Here is a 17029-nt window from a genome sequence, read left to right as displayed (position 1 = left end):
GAGAGGGAGTGACTGTCCTGAGAGCGTGTCTGTCGTGGATAACTGACCCTAGGCACCCTTCTGTCATGGGGAAGTGTCACAATAGAAACAACCCGTCTCTGCCAGAGATACTATGAGAGTGCCCCCAGCATTTTCCTTTAACCTGTAACATGCCTGTCTCTCCCTAGTGGCTCTATCCTGGCCTCTCTGGACACCTTTAAGAAAATGTGGGTTTCGAAAAAGGAATATGAAGAAGATGGAGCTCGTGCCATCCACCGAAAAACCTTCTAGCCCTGGGACCTGTCCTCAGTCTCCTCTGAAGACTCACTTAAACTCGCTTTTCTGAGTCCGAGTGTCTGAGAGCTGCCTGTGTGTGTGTGTGTGCGCCAGCATGCCCCGATGTCACTGAGCAAAGACGACAGCAGCAGGAGGGTTGTATTAGTACTACTAACTTCTTTTTTGTTTTGTTTTTTTTTTTTAATGGAATGGAGAAAATACCAATCTAAATTTCTCCAAAATGGCCCATTCCTTTTTCATTTCAGTCCCTTATTTTCTATATCACAGTCACATCTGTCATTGTAAAACAAATAAGCAAAAACAAAGGGAACAGCTTATAGAAACTGCCTGGCAAGCCAGAAGGGAGCTGACCACTGCAGACTGCTCATGCAGGCTTTAGTCAGCCTGACTGCAATGCCTGGATTGTCTGGAAACACATAGCTGAGGCCCCATAGCTACTTCCTTCTTCAGTGGTGTCTTCACCATCAGTAGGTTTTTGAAGTTGTTTTTAATATATTTTTTTATTAAGAGAAGCACATTCTCAACAGTTAAGTCCATTTGCTCCCACTGTTTTGGTGTGTGAGTGTGTGTGAGTGTGTAACTTCTTAGCCTGATGTGGGGTCTGCACCACAGCTGGAGAAGTTGGCGATAGGACTTAGTTTGTATTGCATGGAGTAGAACAAAGCAAATCTAATCAGCTATCATTGTACTAGACGGTTATTCTCTTGTACTTTGTTTTAAATACCTTTTCTCCTCTGGAAGCAAGTACCCCGGAACGGGCGTGAAGGCACTTGTGTGTTCCCCCTCAACCTGCCAAGATTTACAGTGCTGACTTCTCGTGTTCTTTGTAAGAGTCGAGGCTGTTTCCCTCCTTCCTGCCATGTCAGGGCAAAGGGAGCATGTATTCACAGCCAGGCATAACTCTTGTGTACTTTATCCATTCTGGGGCAAAATAATAATTGGGAAGGTGCATTGTAATGTAAGAATTGTTTTATTTATTGAAATGTCTGAGGATCTCTCAAATACTGACCACAGCACCTGGGAATTATGCTTTGGGTCTTCTTTGAACACCTGTTGCCCAGCTGCCTGCTGCCCAATGTTTGCACTGCACACAGCACCCACGCTTAGCGGAAAGGCCAGCCCTGCACCACACCCTGCCCCTGCTCCGCGGGGACTCGCTGGGAATGCACCAGGGGAGAGGACAGTAAAGCATGCCGGGAGGCCAGCGTGAGCGGCATGTGTGTGAACAGGAAGCTGTCCTGCTGGCTGTGTTCCACTGCACTGCAGTGCCTTTCTGCTCACCTGGTGGCTGCTTTGCTTGTACTGCTCTAACAGACCTGGGCAGCCTGCAGACCTGCTTGTGTTGGGGGATGCCACTGTTTCCTGTTTTACTTGTGCATTATTTGGTGCTCTTTTTTTTTTCCCCTATTAGTTTTCTGCAGAACATGGCAGTAGCAATGGAGCTGGAGTTGCTTGGTGGCAGTTCCTCCCAGTTTCTCTCCTTTCTGTTAATTGCCACACATCACACCTTGGGGTCACTCTCAGGTGCAGAGATGGGTAAGAGCTGGAGGATCGCCACAGAGGTGAGGGAAAGGCCAGTGCACTGCCCCAGCTGAGATGAATGTAAGCAGCAGCCGGTTGCCACTGCAGGAACCACTTTCTTGGGGCTTACCCATGGGTTTGGAGAGGCTGTAGGCAGGTGGGTAGGGTGGTCTCTCCCAGCTTAGGCCAGGCTGCTTGTTCCCCTCACCCCACTGGAGCAGACTGTTTTTTAAGCAAGAACCTATCAGAAAAGAGCCATCAATGCTCAGGCTTCTGCTGGGAAACTGGTTCTGTTCTTGCTGGTTTGCTGCAGCACAGAGGGGAATTCCAGCAAATTCTTCTCCGTTCCATTACTGCGTGCCCCAGGCAGTGCTCTCCATCCCCCCAGCACCTCCGCTGGCCTTGCAGCAGCAGTGCTCCATTTTGTAACCTGCAGTGACTGGGGAAGGATGGTGCTGTCTCCAATCTAGCGTTCGTTTGGTCTGCCTGTTCCCTCGCACACTGTCCAAACCATGTTGCCTGGTGGTGCCCAGCATACTTAAATAAAGTCATTCATATACAACACTCAAGCCTTCTGGCCTCCTCTGCCCACATTTGCAATTTTAAGTAGGTAACTTGTGTTCTCTTGCCTGGGCAGACTGCAAGGAGACACTATCTTTGGTCCAGGATTGCATTCCTGGTCTGGCTTTTGTAGGAGGAGATTCCTGGGCTGCAGCCATGGTGTCCACATCTACTCTCCTTTACTTGTGTTATCCCTGAGTTTTCTGTCACTGCAGACAGGTGAAAGGTTGGAAGAGGGCAAGGGTGATGCCAGTGCTGTTATGAGAAGAACTGGTGCAGCCCAGGTGGTTGCAGAGAGAGCAGTGAGTACAGTTGGGCTCACAGGGTGGCCCCTGGGGAGGTGGCACAGTGCCCAGTGCTATTACTGTCCCATTTTGTCCCCAGCAGCCACTGGTGTAGGAACAGGACAGACCTAACTCTGGGCCCTTCCAAAGCAGCAGGTGATCCCCTCTGCCCCCTACAGAAACAGCCAAGCCTCAGTGCAAGTTTTGTGGAGAAGGAGCTGTCCCCTTGTCTCCACCCAGCCACAGCTGTGTCACCACAGCACTACATTCACCCAGCCAGGCTAGAGCCACTGGCTAGAATAAAATCATCAAGCAATTCAGAAAAAGATCATCTTTAATTTTTGAAATGGAGAATCATTCTCAAACTTGGTTAGAAGTTGCAGAAATAACTTATGATTGAACCAGTAAGAACTACAGCAGCCTCATGGCAGGAATGTCTTGGTCCAAGACAGAAGGCAGCCATGTCCTGAGGCAAGATGGCAGGCTGGTGGGCTGAGACCCCAGAGGGAACCTGGCACTAAAAAAAGAACATCCCTCAACATGCAACAGCTTCAAACACTGCCTGCCAAACGCCCCCTCCTGCAGCAGGCAGGCACAGGATTTGGCACATCCCTTCTGTCTGCCCCCAAACACATCACAGGGATTGAGGAGTCACTCCCTTGCCTCAGGGACCCCTTTGGTGATTACCTGTCCGTCTGCTCTCAGCCAAAACCAGGGAGACCAAAGCACCTGCTCTCCTTGGGTCCCTGGCTCAGCACCTCTCAGCCGCTCTCTGACCTGCTCTCAGCAGGTGAGATGATCTAACTTGGGTACTGTTTCAAGCACAGAGGAGCTGAGATGTCTGCCCCTCCCCACAGGGGTAAAAACCCAGCCCTGTGACTGCCCAATACTGTGTCAGACAGGCTCCAAAGAGGAATCGAAGGCACAAAAGCAAGACCTGGTGTCTCCTCCAGGCTGTGCTCTCCTGCACCAGGCTGCCTCACTGGGGTACCTGGGATTGCCCTGGGCAGGGAGGCACTTCCAGCGGCCGGATTAGCGGCTGGTTCCCTCACCTTGCCCAGAATGGGAGGGGGTTCATGGTACAGCTGTGTGACAGCACTGAGTAGAAGGGGCTGTGGAGAGGAAATGAGGGATAGACACATGCAGTGGGATGCCCAGTGAAATGATACAGCTCAAGGCTCTGAACTCAGTTCAAACCCAGCAACAACTCCCTCTACAAGGCCACAGAGAAGGGAACCTCAGCATAAAACAGCACACCCAGCAGATCCTGGCTGTGCAGGATATTGTCCTGTGAATAACAAATGCTTAAGAGGGGATTTGGTCCAAGAACCACAGCACTGCAAGTGGGAGGGTTCTACCAGTTACTGGGAAAGGCCTTCAAGATCCTATCATCCCTGCTCCTGTTTGGCAATCATTCCCTTGGTCACTTGGTCCCTCAGAAGCCTACCACTCCACGAGAGTGAAAGGCTCTAGTTAGGAAGGACTCCCTGTGCAGTGTCCTCCTGCTCAGCTGGAGAGGCTGTGGCTCCTCAGAGCCACGCCCAGCACAGAGAAGTGCATTGGGGATATGTCTGTTTCTAGCACCTGCAACCCAGCACCTCTTTGCTGGAATGAGCAGCTCTCTGGTCCCTGGGACAGGCTGGGAGGAAATGTTCTTGCTCCTGAGATCAAGCAATCTATCTCAGGCCCCTCACATGCTGAACCTCTCTGCCTTCCCCAGTGATGACTACCTGGAATGAGCAAACATTGGCATCACAGCATTTCACAGCTGAACCATGAACATCAGGCTCTCTCGGCCCACCATCCCTGCCCTTCACCTGCCCACCAGCACCAGCCTGGAACCAGTAGCATCCTGGGGGCTCAGGCACCCTTAGATTGCTTTAACCTCTGGTGCTTGGCCTTGTGTCAGGCTCTGCCGCTGAGCCTTCACCACCTGCAGCCGCTTCCCATGCAGGCTGAACTGTGACCAGCTGAGGAGCTGCAGCAGGGCGCACGCGATGGGCACAAAGACGAGGAGGTAAAAGCAGCCCTGGCGAAGAGTTGGCTCCAAGGCCACGGCAGACTCCAGCTTTGGCTGGGCACTCACCACGTTGTTCAGGGGGTTGCGCTGGAAGATGTCGTATCCTGGTGTCAGAGAAGAGTTTGTGAGAATGGGGCAGTGGGGATGGATCTTTGTCCATTCTCTTTGAGTGACCAGCCGTGGAGATGGAGAGACCAGGCACAGATTAGCAACTGAAGAGCCCTCTGCACCCACCCCGGGCACAGCACAAGGTCCCAGACACCGAACTCACAGGTCTGCCCTGTCCTGCTCCACTGCTTTTCCCAGGAGCATCCTTACCTGTGTACGCACAGAGCAGCCAGGTGCCAATCAGAGGCGCGAAGGTCTGGCCCGGTTTGGTGACCAGAGCCACCATCCCAAAGAGCAGGGCTGAAGCCGCCTGCTTCCTACGGTTCAGGACTAGATCCTCATCCACCAAATCAGTGACCACCAGGTTGAGTAACTTACAGGTCCCTTCTGTGAACACACGGTTGCTGCAGAACAACAGGCAAAGCACTGAATAGGGCTATCAAATGACAGGAAAATGTGACAGAGCAGAAAAAATGGCAAGGGTGAAAAAGGTTTCCCCACACTTGAAATAAGAATTTCAGAAGCCCTAATTACAGGAGAGGAACACCACTATCAATAAGACTTTGTACCCTGCAGTGACACCTCAGATCAGTCCTGACCTGCCACACAGACAGGCCGGGGGATAGGACACACTGGACCTGTGGCTCACAGGCAGCTGCAGCACACACTGAGAGCTGCAGAGGAGAGAAGCTCTCAGCAGCTGGCAAATGCAGGTGCAAGCTGTCACCAGTCCTGCTAGTCTGTGACCTCCTGAACATCACTGCCTCCCTCATTCTGCAGCAGGGCAGCCTGTGGATTCTGCAGTGACCTGTCCCATGTGCTGTCAGAGCTGGAAACCACATGGCTTATGTATGATCCTGGCCCCTGTTCCCTGCCTTCCACTCCTCTTCTTAAAACAGGGACAACTAATTTTGCTTCTCAGGAGGCAGAGGGCAGAGGAAGTGCTTGCCTACCTGGCAATGAAGATGCAGAGCAGATACACCTGATCGGGTCCTGCCAGGAACATGACAACACTCAGAGCCAGCTTCAGGAAGAAGAGTCCTCGCACCACAGCGTAAACCCCACAGCGGCGGCAGAGTGACAGGAAGTAGAGGTTGTTGAGATGGGGGGCAATGTAGGAAACACCTGAGCAGAGACAGATGCACAAACAGTTTGATGGAGTTTCACTTTCCACCATGCCCCCAGACATGATAGCAAGAGAGACAGCAAGGTTGGCTATTGCCAGCAGGACAACACAGAGTAGCTCCTCCGCATATACAGAAGGCTGCAGCAGATTTATTCCATGGCTTTGTGGCACAGCACACACTTTCCTACAGAGGGAGACCTTCTTCCATCAACCTCATGGACAGAGAGGAAGAAAAGACTTGCCCAGCGTCATGCAGAGGCTGCAACTCAGCCCTGGAGCAGAAATGAGAGAGACAGGACTGCCTGACCAGACCTGGCCTGCACAGAACCCTCCCAGGGTAACTCTAGGACCAATGCCCACACATCTGTGAGAGCTTGGAAATGGTCTATGCTGCAGAAGGAAAGGGATAAAATTCAGGGCTGTGTTCTATGCTGCATCCTGGGAACAGTGCATTCTGCAGCCTCTAGTACTCAGAGCAATACCTCTCTGGAGTCTGGTGTCTTGTCCTTACTAGAAAAGGCTCCAAGTTACTTCTGTGCCCAGGAAGGACAACTCAGAGGTCCCAAGGAAACATGTAGGGTATGTGTATGTGTGAATCTTACAGCCCAGAGTCCTGCATGTGAGCACACCTCTCCCCAGATGGAGTTTGGGAAGGGCAAACCCAGACTCGGGCCAAGTCCTATGTAACTCAGCTGCTCCCTCCAGTCCCACCTGAAACTCACCAAGCAGGAAGGATCCAGTAGAGACAGAGATCTGGTCTGACAGCAGGTGCTCCAGGAACAGAGGGAAGAAGTTGCTGTTAAAATGGCAGTGAAAAACCTGTGAAGGCAGCATGCAGACGAGCTGGTCAGCAGGAACAGCAGTGAGAAAGAAGAGAAAAAGCTAACAGCCCTCTGGGCTCTGTTGTCCTAGGAGCCCCATGCCAAAGGATCATGCAGGATAGGCCTGGAGTACTTCAGCAGAGCAAGACCTTGGCTGTGACATTTCCAACACTGCTGGCTGAGATTGCAGAGCTGCAATGCCATCAGCTATGCCCACTTTGTGCCCGAAGTCAGCCCCACTGCCCAGCTGTACAGCACAGTGCTGCTGGGGCAGACAGGGCCAGCAGATGACAGCAGTGACCATGAGGCTGGGGGAGACAGTGGCATGGCAGGAGGGAGGCAGCAGCCGGCAGGAGGACATTGGTAAGGCAGTAAGGCTTGAACACAAAGATGCAGACCAGCATCAAGAGCCTATCTGAGGGGAACTGAGGGATCCTCAGGGAGCCATAACTGCAGCACACAAAGCTGGGCAGGCTGCCGGCATTTGGTAGTCATCACTGAAGAGGATGAAGAACAGAAATGGTAAAAGCCAGCTGGGAGATGGATCCAGCTGGACAGTGAGAACAGTGATGTGAGCCCCAGGAAAACGGAAAGGGAAAGGAGACTGTGCTGACAGCCACGCCAGCACATAGCACTCCTAAACTCATCCCTTCTGTGAGCCAGGCCCTGTGCTTCTGCACCCCATATGGGCTGTACAGAGCTCAGTCAGCCCCCATAACCCAGCCTATGCTGCAGAGAGAGGAAGGAGCACCCCACAGCTTGCTCAGGAAGTATCCTCAGTCACAAGCAGGGAGAGTGGCTACCAGCTGCTGAATCAGCCAGCATGTGCAGGAGGCTCCAAGAGCAAGTGGGTGCCGGGAACATCTCTGCCCTTCCTCGGGAACTCACATACTGCTGAATCATCCATCTCAAAGAGCCAGAGCCAGTGCTCATCCTCTGAATCCCAGCGTGCCATTTCTGTGCCTACCTGGACAAGATTCATGCAGACAAACCAGAGGAAGTTGCGATGCCGGGAGAGCTGCTGGAGATACTCTGCCAGGGTGATCCTCTTCTCCTGGGGGACGGAGAGTTTATCAATGTACAGCCTAAAGGAAAAGGAGGGATAAAAAGCAACCATAAATCCCTCACACCAAGACAGAGTCCCCAGCTCTCCCCGTGTAAATGCAGAGCTGTCTCTCCTCAGCTCCCATCCCAACCTTTCATATTCCTGGACCAATCAAAACAGTGGAGTCTACAACAATGATTGCTTATTGCTAGTAAGAAGCACAGGCACCAGTCTCCCAAAGAACATCTGTCTCCTGAACACAAAATTCACCTTTCTGTCCAGAAATGCATTCTCCTCTTATCAGCCATTCCACTATACATACATTCCTCTTCCAGGTCCCTGCAGTTAGCTCACCTGGCAGATCTCATCAGGATCTGCTGCTACTACAGCATAATGCTGGCAGCTCATAACAAGAGATGATAAGTGAGGCAGTCCAAGGAAGGAGCTGAACAGGGAAAATCAGCTTGGTGTGGCCTACCAACAGTCCAGCCACTATCAGGCAGCTGAAGTGAGTAACAGGGAGAGACATTCACTTGTCCAATTCTGTAGGGCATGGACGGCAATGTGGTCTCATGCTCAAGCACGAATGCTTTCATAAGCTGCTTCTGACATTTTACCACTCACAATCCTCACTGGGTGCTCTAGACATTAACTCATTTCATGTTCCAAACACTGGATGGCCATATAGCAGGTTAGGCCTCTGCCTCCAGTTTGGACTAAGGCTGACACAAGACAGTTTTGTTCTATTTTCAGAGGAGCCAGTGTGACAGCTGATCCTGAAAACTGTATAAATAGACAAGAACAAGAGATAATTAACAAAGTTTTCCTCATTCTGGATCTTCTCACACATTTCGTTTTCTGCAGATCTATGCCAGGCCTTTGCCCCTGCTGAGAATTCGTGACCCTTACTCTTTCAGAGTTGATTCCTGGTCCCATTTCACTTTCCCATCAGCCTGAAACCGCTGGCGGAGCAGCTGTGTGGACAGGGTGAAACCAACAATGGAGCAGAGGGCCAGCAGGACGCAAAATATGCGAAAGGAAAAGAAGTCCTCCTTGTTCCACACTGCATAGGACATGAAGACAGACAGGGAGCCTATGGCACTGAAGAGGGAGCAGTAGAAGTTGAGGCTAGTCCTGTCTTTTGCTGAAACAGCCAGGTCTGCAAGCAAGGCGTTGTGATGGAGGTCAACCATGGTGAGAAAGCTGTCATACATGCAAAGGCAAAGGAGGAACTGCAAACCAGGATGAGCCCAGGAAACCCAGAAAGCCAGGAAAGAAATGGCAAAGAGGGGGCCATTGTGGCTTAGTGCTCTGAGCCTCTTCAGAACTACTTCAGGGGACGAAATCTCTGCTCCTGCCCTGCAACAGAGGAAAAAAAAAATTTATGTACCTGGACAAAACCCTGCATAATCACATATCCTTCCTCTCCTAGGAAGTCATGGCATAGACACAAGTGTCTCCTAGGAAGTCATGGCATAGACACATTTGTTCAAGTAACAACAACCCACATCAGATACCTTCTCAGTTAATAGTGAATACACTGACAATATTGGTTTAAGAAGGCCAAAAAGAAAAGGGATTTTTTTTTCTCCAGAGCATTTCTCTCCCTGACAGTGCTGTACTGTCTGCACTTTGTGCAATGTAAATTATTTTCATGAGTTTTTCCTAGTTGCAGGAAGCCACACCATGATTTTCATTAAAATGTTGACATAAATACATGAGAAATGCTAATGGCCAACAGTACAGAGCTGTCTTGCCTCAGCTCCCATCCTATACAGTTTGGGAACAACTGGTCTGAGGCATTCCATATGGAAATAACTATACTTTTCCCCCTTGTGCCTCCCAAACCATGTACAGACACTCTCTAACACCCCATTAACAGGCTTGCTCATATAGCAGGGGCTTGAGATTTTAGATACCCATATTTTAGATTCTGCATCACTCATGACTGTTCAGGGTTAGGGTCACATCCACCCAATAGGTGTGTGTGACTTTCTCTGTACAGTCAAGTACTGAAACAACATTTATGAGCACTGAACTTCAAAGATGCCATGAAAAGGAGGTATTTAAGAGTTCCATGCCCAGTAAGCCATTCCCATGCCATCATTTTAAAACTGCCAATTTGACATCATCTTCCCCAGAGACTAAACAACTTCCCAGACTCTTCTGAGAGCAGAACTTCACTTACTGCTGTGTGCTAAGGAATACTCGGTCACTCAGCCAGCCAAACAGAGGGTCATTGAGGCTGTTCCAGATCAGAAACACTGTCTAGGAAAGAAAACAGGACAGTGAAACAAACCACAGGACAGCTCCATTCTGTCACCAAAGCAAGCAGTGCTAAGCTGGCATGGTGAGCCATCAGCAGGAACTGTCCCAGCACACCTTCCCTGCCCCATCACCACCGTATGATGCCCCTGTTTGGGGCAACTGGCAGTAAGGCCAGTGGTTTTCACTGCCTGTGAAACACCCCAACATCCACAGAGGAAAGGCAGTCTTAAGAACAAAGTCTCTGCATTTTCTGTCCCAGCTCGTTCTATTTTTACGTAAGTGGGAAAAACTGAAAAGCCGTTAGCACTTGGAAGGCTCCCTTGCTCCCTCTCCAAAAGGGAACACTGCTGTTATAACTAACAGTTTTCACATTTCCAGCAAAGAGCAGTCTTGGTTTCAGAATTTCCTACTTAAAGAGTGCAGAAGCCAATAGAAAAAAACTAACTTCTCCTATCCAAAAGGACAGTTTATCAATCTTGTAAACAGAGACGAAGGTGTCCACGTAGTACAGGAGGAACACGTTGTGCAAAATGGAAACAAAGAGCGACAGAGAGCCGTAGATCACTGCAGTGGGCAAATGGAAAAGACAAGCCAGCAGTCGCAGCCCCATGTTGGTGCAGTCAGTGTTCAGCTCCTTCGATCACCTCCATTTCAGGTGAGATGTCTTCTCCCAACACCTACTACATCTTTGTTGGGGCCAATCCATTGTTGCTCCTGCAGAAGAGAAAAAAATAAATTAAATAAAATGAAAACAGATTTGTTTTCTTAAATTAAGTAAAAGGTGAATCGAGTTAATTGGTAAATCTTTGCATGCAGCGATCAGAATTCGTATTGTTTTGAGGAGCTGCTACAAAGTGGATTGGAGGGGATTTAAGAGACTAGAAGCTGTCTGCTGCACTAAAGCTGTTTCATTAAGCTGAAGCCAGGCCATGGGCTCCTGAGGGTACGACTGCCTCCTCCTGAGCAGCCTGCCCTGTCCTTTACCCTGTAATGTTCTTTGTTATCCAGCAAGCAGACAATTAATCCAGCTCTTTAAAAGCAAGGTCACAAGAAGAATCAAGCTAGATAGCTGCAAACAACAAAGCAGCCTTCAGAAATCACACCTAGTCACTGGTATTTTTAGGTACTAATGTAAATTTTTACCCAAATAAAAATGACAAGAGCTGTGATGTAACCTCACATGTGCACAATGCTTTCCCCAGGCAGACACAGCTTACTGCACCTGGGCTGGCTCAGACAGGAGTTATTTATGGTGAGCTGTGCTGCTGCTTTGTGGTATGAAGAGACACGACCAGAACACAACTGCAGCAGGCACGCTGCCATCATACAATAAAAGTGACCAGAAGTGCCTTAGCAGTTGTCCAGCTTGTCTTGGAGTGGCTTTAGTCTTAGGACCATAGTCTGAAATAAAGATGCTTTGGCTGGACAGCAATATACACAGAAATAAAACATGTGGAGACAGCAGCTTTGGACCAGAACAAGTTGCTGTATGTTCACAAGGGGCTGAGTGTGAGAGGAGGACTCCTCACACCTGCACTGACTGGAGCTCATGGCCAGGGGCTGGGGCCAGAAATGTTCTCTTGTGCTTTTCAGGCTGAGCTCTCTCTCACATGTCAGTTGCTACAGACCCAAGGCAAAACACAAGGCACTTATGTGAGACATAAGGGTTTCTTAAATCAGTACAAGTCAGCTCTTCCAGCCCATGCCATCGTGAGAAGCCCTGTTCACAGCACACGCACATGAAAGGTGACAACAAGGTTGTTATCCTGGCACTGTCAAAAGCAAGATAAAAGGGCTGCGTGCCACTCCTGTTTCAGCCCTCCCGGGTCTGCATTCACCCAACTCAGATACATCATGGGGGCTTTGCAATGTGGGATAAGACTGAACACATAAGAAATAGGAACCTACGCACCACACCATCCTCTTGGGCTTGCAACACCAGCTGCAGCAAGTCCAAGCAGGAAATCAAGCAGAAGAATAAACGTCTGGGTATGAAACCTGATGAAAGGCCAGTCCCATTCAGCATTTCCCTGAAGCCATGAGTCTGACCACTTCTAGGCAAGATTAGAAAAGCAAAAATAACCATCTGCTCTGCCTAGGCCAAGGAATTCCTCATAACTAGATCAGAAGGAGCAGGAACAGAATTTGTTCCAATCAATTACATCACTAGATTGAAACTGCACCTCGGTTTCACTCCCAGCCAAAGCACTAGACCTCAACTGGATCCAACTGCAGAGCCCTTGTGGAGCTCAAGACACCATTCTGCATCCCTGCCAGGTCAAAACCCATGGCCAGAAAAAAGGAAGACACTGCTTGGAAGAGAATTCAGCCAGACAATGAACCTTTACAGACATAATTAAAGACAGACAAGCCTCAAGGGAAAATTTCATTTTGTATGGTCAAGAATTGGAAAGGAGTCCCGATGCATAAAGACAAAGGTTAATAAGAAGGGAGAGTTAAGGCAACTGTCCCAGACGTAAGTCCTCTGTCTCTCACCAAAAGCCTTCTGTGGAGGACTGACTGAAGAGCAGATGAAGACACCAGAGTTCTGTGCCTCTTCATGGAACTGTCAGGACACAAGAACTGGGAACACTCACTGTAACTAGCGGGAAGTCAGCTTAAAGCACACAAAAATATTTCTTTATCTGGCAGGTAGTAAAACACCTGACATCCGCTACCAAAGGATATTAGAGAGCTGGGCAGCAGCTTCAAAGGATTAGACAAATTCACAGAAAACAGCTGTACAAAGAGCTACTAAAGGGAACAAGGCAGGGAAATCCCCTCTAACCGCCCCAAGACAGCTGTGCAGGCTGGGGGTGGACAAGTGGAAAGGCCACAAGTGGTGCCCAGACTCATGTGCTCTCCCCCTAAACAGCATCTCCTGCTGCCACCGTGGGGCAGGATATGGGGAGAGACAGACCAACAGTGTGACCTACTAGGAGGGTGATTCTTATCCTAAGCTTGCCTTTGCTATCCAAAACCTGTGTGAAAGCAGAGCCCGCTCAAGCCTTGGTCTTAGTGCTGCACTTCATGCTGTCCCCATCCAAAAAGTGCTTCACTGTGCACATGTTGCACAAACCGCAGCTGTTGAAATTTCCAGAGACACCTCATTTTGTCATATAAATGCTACAGCACTGTTCAAAGAGGGTGAAGTTCCACTTCCTTTCTTTCTGTTCCCTCATCACTCCCTCACAGATGTGCAACCTCTCCAGCCAGCTGATATTTGCAAGTGATGTCACTTTTGCTAGGATAGTCATTAGGTCATTCGATAGATATTTTTTCCCTCCTCATCTGCAAATGTGCAGTTAAAAAGAAACAAATCACAGTTGTCTGCAAATAGCAGATTTCACTTCTACACCCAAAGCACTGTGTTACTGCCACACTGGTATTTTCATAACCTTTTCCTTGGGATGGAGAATTATTCATGGAGTATATCAGAACTTTTCAACATGAGGCTGTAAGAAGTAATGGGAAAGAAGCTGCAGAAGGAAATAGCTACCATTCATTCATGCTGAACCTCTAACACAGTCATAAAGCAACATGCTCATAAATTAAAAAGCAACAAGTCTTTATTTGAGAAACTTCCTCCTCTGCATTTGACATCTGGCTCCTGCCAGTGACGTCCACAGATCTTATCTTCCTGAGGAGGACGTTGGAATACTGGCTACCAGGAAAGCACTGCTTTTGTTTGAGAGTGCTGGCATACAGCTGTGTCTGGAACACACCACAGCTTGGGGCTCACACATGTGCTCTAAGTTCCTAGCCAGCTCACAGCTGGATGCAGGAGTCCTCGTGTCCCGTGGTGATTCGGCAATGCTTTGGCCTTACAACAAGGCTGAGCTCCAGCCTTCCACAGCTGAAGCCACTTGTACTGAGCCAGCAGCAGAGCCATACATGTGAATCTTGGCTCAAGCCAGCCTTTTAAGCAGGGCCAGATGATTTTTATGTGCTGAAGTTGCCACACAGCAACCTCAAACAGCCATCTGCAGACCTGACTGCAGTATTAGGATGACTCTCGTATTCATTCTCCCCTGTTTGGGTAATGCAGGCTGGAATCCCGAATAATAATTCAGGATATGTCTGTGCTTGCTTGAGCTGCCACTACACTGCCTCTGCTGCATATTCTGGGTTTTGAGGGGCTTACTAAGCCAGCTCTGTATGTCTGCAACTGCCATACAATAAATCCACCCAGCAGTTGGAAAAACCACCTGAGACAAAACCCTATTTATAGACATTTGTCACAGCCAGACAGGACCAGGCTGCTGGTGGTCCAGCCCCACTCACAGGGAAGCTGGGCTGGAGCTGCACCTGTGGAAGAGCTGATGTCCTGTGACCTGTCCCAGCAAAACGCCTGGTGCTGGGCACATCAATTCCTCCCAGAGCCTGCAAGTGACAGTCATGGATGTCTTTGTCTGGTCAGGGTTATCCGTCAGTGATGAGCCCATTTTGGGAGCACAGACCAGGGTCTGCACACTCCTTCCCTCCCACACATGGTACCCCAGGACACCTCCACAACACAAGACATCTTAGAGGGTCCTCATCCCACAAAGCTACCTGGATTCTGGCAGAACTCTGTCAGAAAACGAGAAATCCTTCCACAGAGCTATTTGAATAAATGAAACCAAAAGAGCCTCCACTTTAACACACTATACCTCTCAAAATCCTATTTCTGTCCCAGGAAAGCTCCTTCCTAGATACACACTTCACAAAATTTAAGCTCCTCTGACAAAACTTTGATCTTGTGCACCCTTTTACAGATTAATGTAACTCCAAGGCTCTCAGTTTCTCCACTCCATACTTCTCCTGAAACCTTCCTAACACCCTCGGATAATCCCTTAGTAACAAGGGCTCTTGAGGGAACATTAAACATAGTCCTGTGTGAAACGTGAGCAAACACCCCAAAGCAGGCTCCCAGCAGCCTTGTATCTGATGGGTGAAGAAATGAAAACTTTGAAACCATCTGGATTAGGCATGGAAACATGACTGAAAGAGGTTATGAGGGCATTTCCCAGTACTGTTTACCAATTCAACAATCACTGACGACGGTGCATCATGAGGTTAAGTAATACCCTTCTTATTACAAGCAATCATGTTCTTCCAACACTCCTGCTGAGTTCATGCACGCAAACACAACTGCCACACAGACAATTAATACCTTGAACCAGCTGGTAGCTTCCATGGAGCTGTGCTCCAGCTGAGCAATCTTGTTCAATCAGATCTCATTCCCTAATAAAAACACAAGGTTTGTCAATATAGAGATAACTGGGCAGATCTCATAGCCTTGGAACTTGGCGAGGCTTTTACCTTAAAAACACGCAACATCCCGTGTCTAAAGAACTCATTGTTTTACAGTGTAAAGGAAGTGTGCTAAATGCATTAGAAAACTTGTTCCTGATCATTTGCTGTTAATATAAGCTCTAATCTGGTAATGGAACTCACAGCACTAGGATGGGAACCAATGCCAGGTAACTCTGCCCTCAAATTTCAGAACTAGAAGTAAATTTGAAATCATCATTGAAAACAAACGCCAAGATTTGCTTCAAAGGAGCTACAGGAGGGGATTACTGCACACATTCTGCCTGTTCTTTGTTAAGACTTAACAGGAAACTCCAGGTGAGAAGCAACTTTCACCACTCTGCCAAGTGCAGCCACCAGGAGTTTCTACTACACAGCTTCCCTGGAACAGGGAGTCTCGTCACCTGTGCAAACCTCCCAAGGCCACCGTCCCTGCGCAGGGCCCCAGCTGCAGCCGCAGGGCCACACGCCACTGACTGGTCACCAGCTGCAGCCCCTGGCATCCCACGTGCACGACCGGAGCACAGGGAGCCAGGCGATGCCTGCGGAGTCAGGCTGGCCGTGGGGACACCGTGACTTTGGACGTGCCCAAGTAGCGCTGCCATCCCCTGTGCCCCATCCACAGGGACCCTCCGCGCTGAGGGGAGGCCTGGCAACCCTGGTAGAGGAAGGAGTGGCCAAGCAGAGGCGTTGCATCCTTCCCCGAGGAGCTCTCCAGAGGCACTGCCATCCTTCCCCGAGGAGCTCTCCAGAGGCACTGCCATCCTTCCCCGAGGAGCTCTCCAGAGGCACTGCCATCCTTCCCCGAGGAGCTCTCCAGAGGCACTGCCATCCTTCCCCGAGGAGCTCTCCAGAGGCACTGCCACCCTTCCCCGAGGAGCTCTCCAGAGGCACTGCCACCCTTCCCCGAGGAGCTCTCCAGAGGCACTGCCATCCTTCCCCGAGGAGCTCTCCAGAGGCACTGCCATCCTTCCCTGAAGAGCTCTCCAGAGGCACTGCCATCCTTCCCTGAAGAGCTCTCCAGAGGCACTGCCATCCTTCCCCGAGGAGCTCTCCAGAGGCACTGCCATGCATCCCCGAGGAGCTCTCCAGAGGCACTGCCACCCTTCCCCGAGGAGCTCTCCAGAGGCACTGCCACCGTTCCCTGGTGGGCTCTCCCACAGGCTCCATGGCAGTGGGTTGAAGCCTGCCAGGTGAGGGGAAGGCGTACCAGGGACACCAGAGACCCGCGGCACACTCCGGGAGAAGAGGGCAATGCCAGAGCCGCCTCTCCTTGCCAGGAGACAGACTCCATCGGCTCCGGGACTGAGCCCCCTGCCCATGGGCACTGAGACCAAGGAGCGACGGCACCCTCCGGCCCAAAATGGGAGCATCCACGAAAACAGAGGGAATATCCTCCAGGGCTCTACCACTGCAGGGCCGGGGGGGACCCCCTACCCCGCAGAAGCGCCCCCCAGGGGGTAGTGTCTCTCCCACCCTACCCGAGGCACCTTACTGAGCAGAGGAGAGGTCCGCCACCCTACCACACTACAGGCAGAGAGACAGACCGGGGCCAGCAGTAAGGCGGGAGAGATGCCCGCCCGCCGTCTCGGCGCCTCCTACCTGCGTCCGGTACCGGCGCTCCGCCGTCGCACGACGCGGCCGCGCATGCGCGCCCCCCAGCCCCGCCCCGCGGCCATTTTGCGTCCTGGCAAGCGAAGCCGC

General features: G+C 50.4%; 2 protein-coding genes across 5 annotated transcripts in view; one reads left to right on the top strand and one right to left on the bottom strand.

The window, feature by feature from the left end:
* Positions 1–2361, top strand: part of ACTR1A (actin related protein 1A) — a 14852-nt gene extending 12491 nt beyond the window's left edge. The window contains exon 11 of the mRNA XM_068197930.1: positions 168–2361. Within this exon, the coding sequence (XP_068054031.1) occupies positions 168–270 (103 nt within the window). The 3' untranslated portion in view covers positions 271–2361. The remainder of the gene's footprint in view (positions 1–167) is intronic.
* On the bottom strand, positions 435–17029 carry MFSD13A (major facilitator superfamily domain containing 13A). Of its 4 annotated transcripts, XM_068197923.1 has the most exons (10): positions 16928–17002; positions 15186–15256; positions 10476–10744; positions 9951–10030; positions 8672–9121; positions 7685–7802; positions 6619–6715; positions 5724–5895; positions 4981–5174; positions 435–4766 (listed from the first exon to the last, which is right to left on the bottom strand). In XM_068197923.1, the coding sequence occupies exons 3-10, from the start codon at positions 10638–10640 to the stop codon at positions 4513–4515; spliced, it is 1530 nt and encodes a 509-aa protein (XP_068054024.1). In that variant the 5' UTR covers positions 10641–10744; positions 15186–15256; positions 16928–17002; the 3' UTR covers positions 435–4512. The 4 variants fall into 4 exon arrangements, with proteins under 4 accessions (XP_068054024.1, XP_068054025.1, XP_068054026.1 ...); XM_068197924.1 differs by lacking the exon at positions 15186–15256 and having other exon boundaries at positions 16928–17029; XM_068197925.1 differs by lacking the exon at positions 15186–15256 and having other exon boundaries at positions 16932–16956.

This window comes from Anomalospiza imberbis, chromosome 8 (genome assembly GCF_031753505.1).
Source record: "Anomalospiza imberbis isolate Cuckoo-Finch-1a 21T00152 chromosome 8, ASM3175350v1, whole genome shotgun sequence".
NCBI classification, from domain to species: Eukaryota; Metazoa; Chordata; class Aves; order Passeriformes; family Viduidae; genus Anomalospiza; species Anomalospiza imberbis.
Note: the sequence above shows the minus strand (reverse complement) of the source record. Positions and strands in the feature narration are given on the sequence as shown.

What these genes read in the sequence shown, in the direction of transcription:
- MFSD13A (XM_068197924.1), bottom strand. Translation starts at nt 10,640, where the DNA reads ATGGGGCTGCGACTGCTGGCTTGTCTTTTCCATTTGCCCACTGCAGTG. An exon ending in GTATTCCTTAGCACACAGCA is followed by an intron (nt 9,122 to 9,950) that starts GTAAGTGAAGTT and finishes CCTCTGTTGCAG; the next exon opens with GGCAGGAGCAGAGATTTCGT. An exon ending in CTCTGCATCTTCATTGCCAG is followed by an intron (nt 5,175 to 5,723) that starts GTAGGCAAGCAC and finishes GTTGTTCTGCAG; the next exon opens with CAACCGTGTGTTCACAGAAG.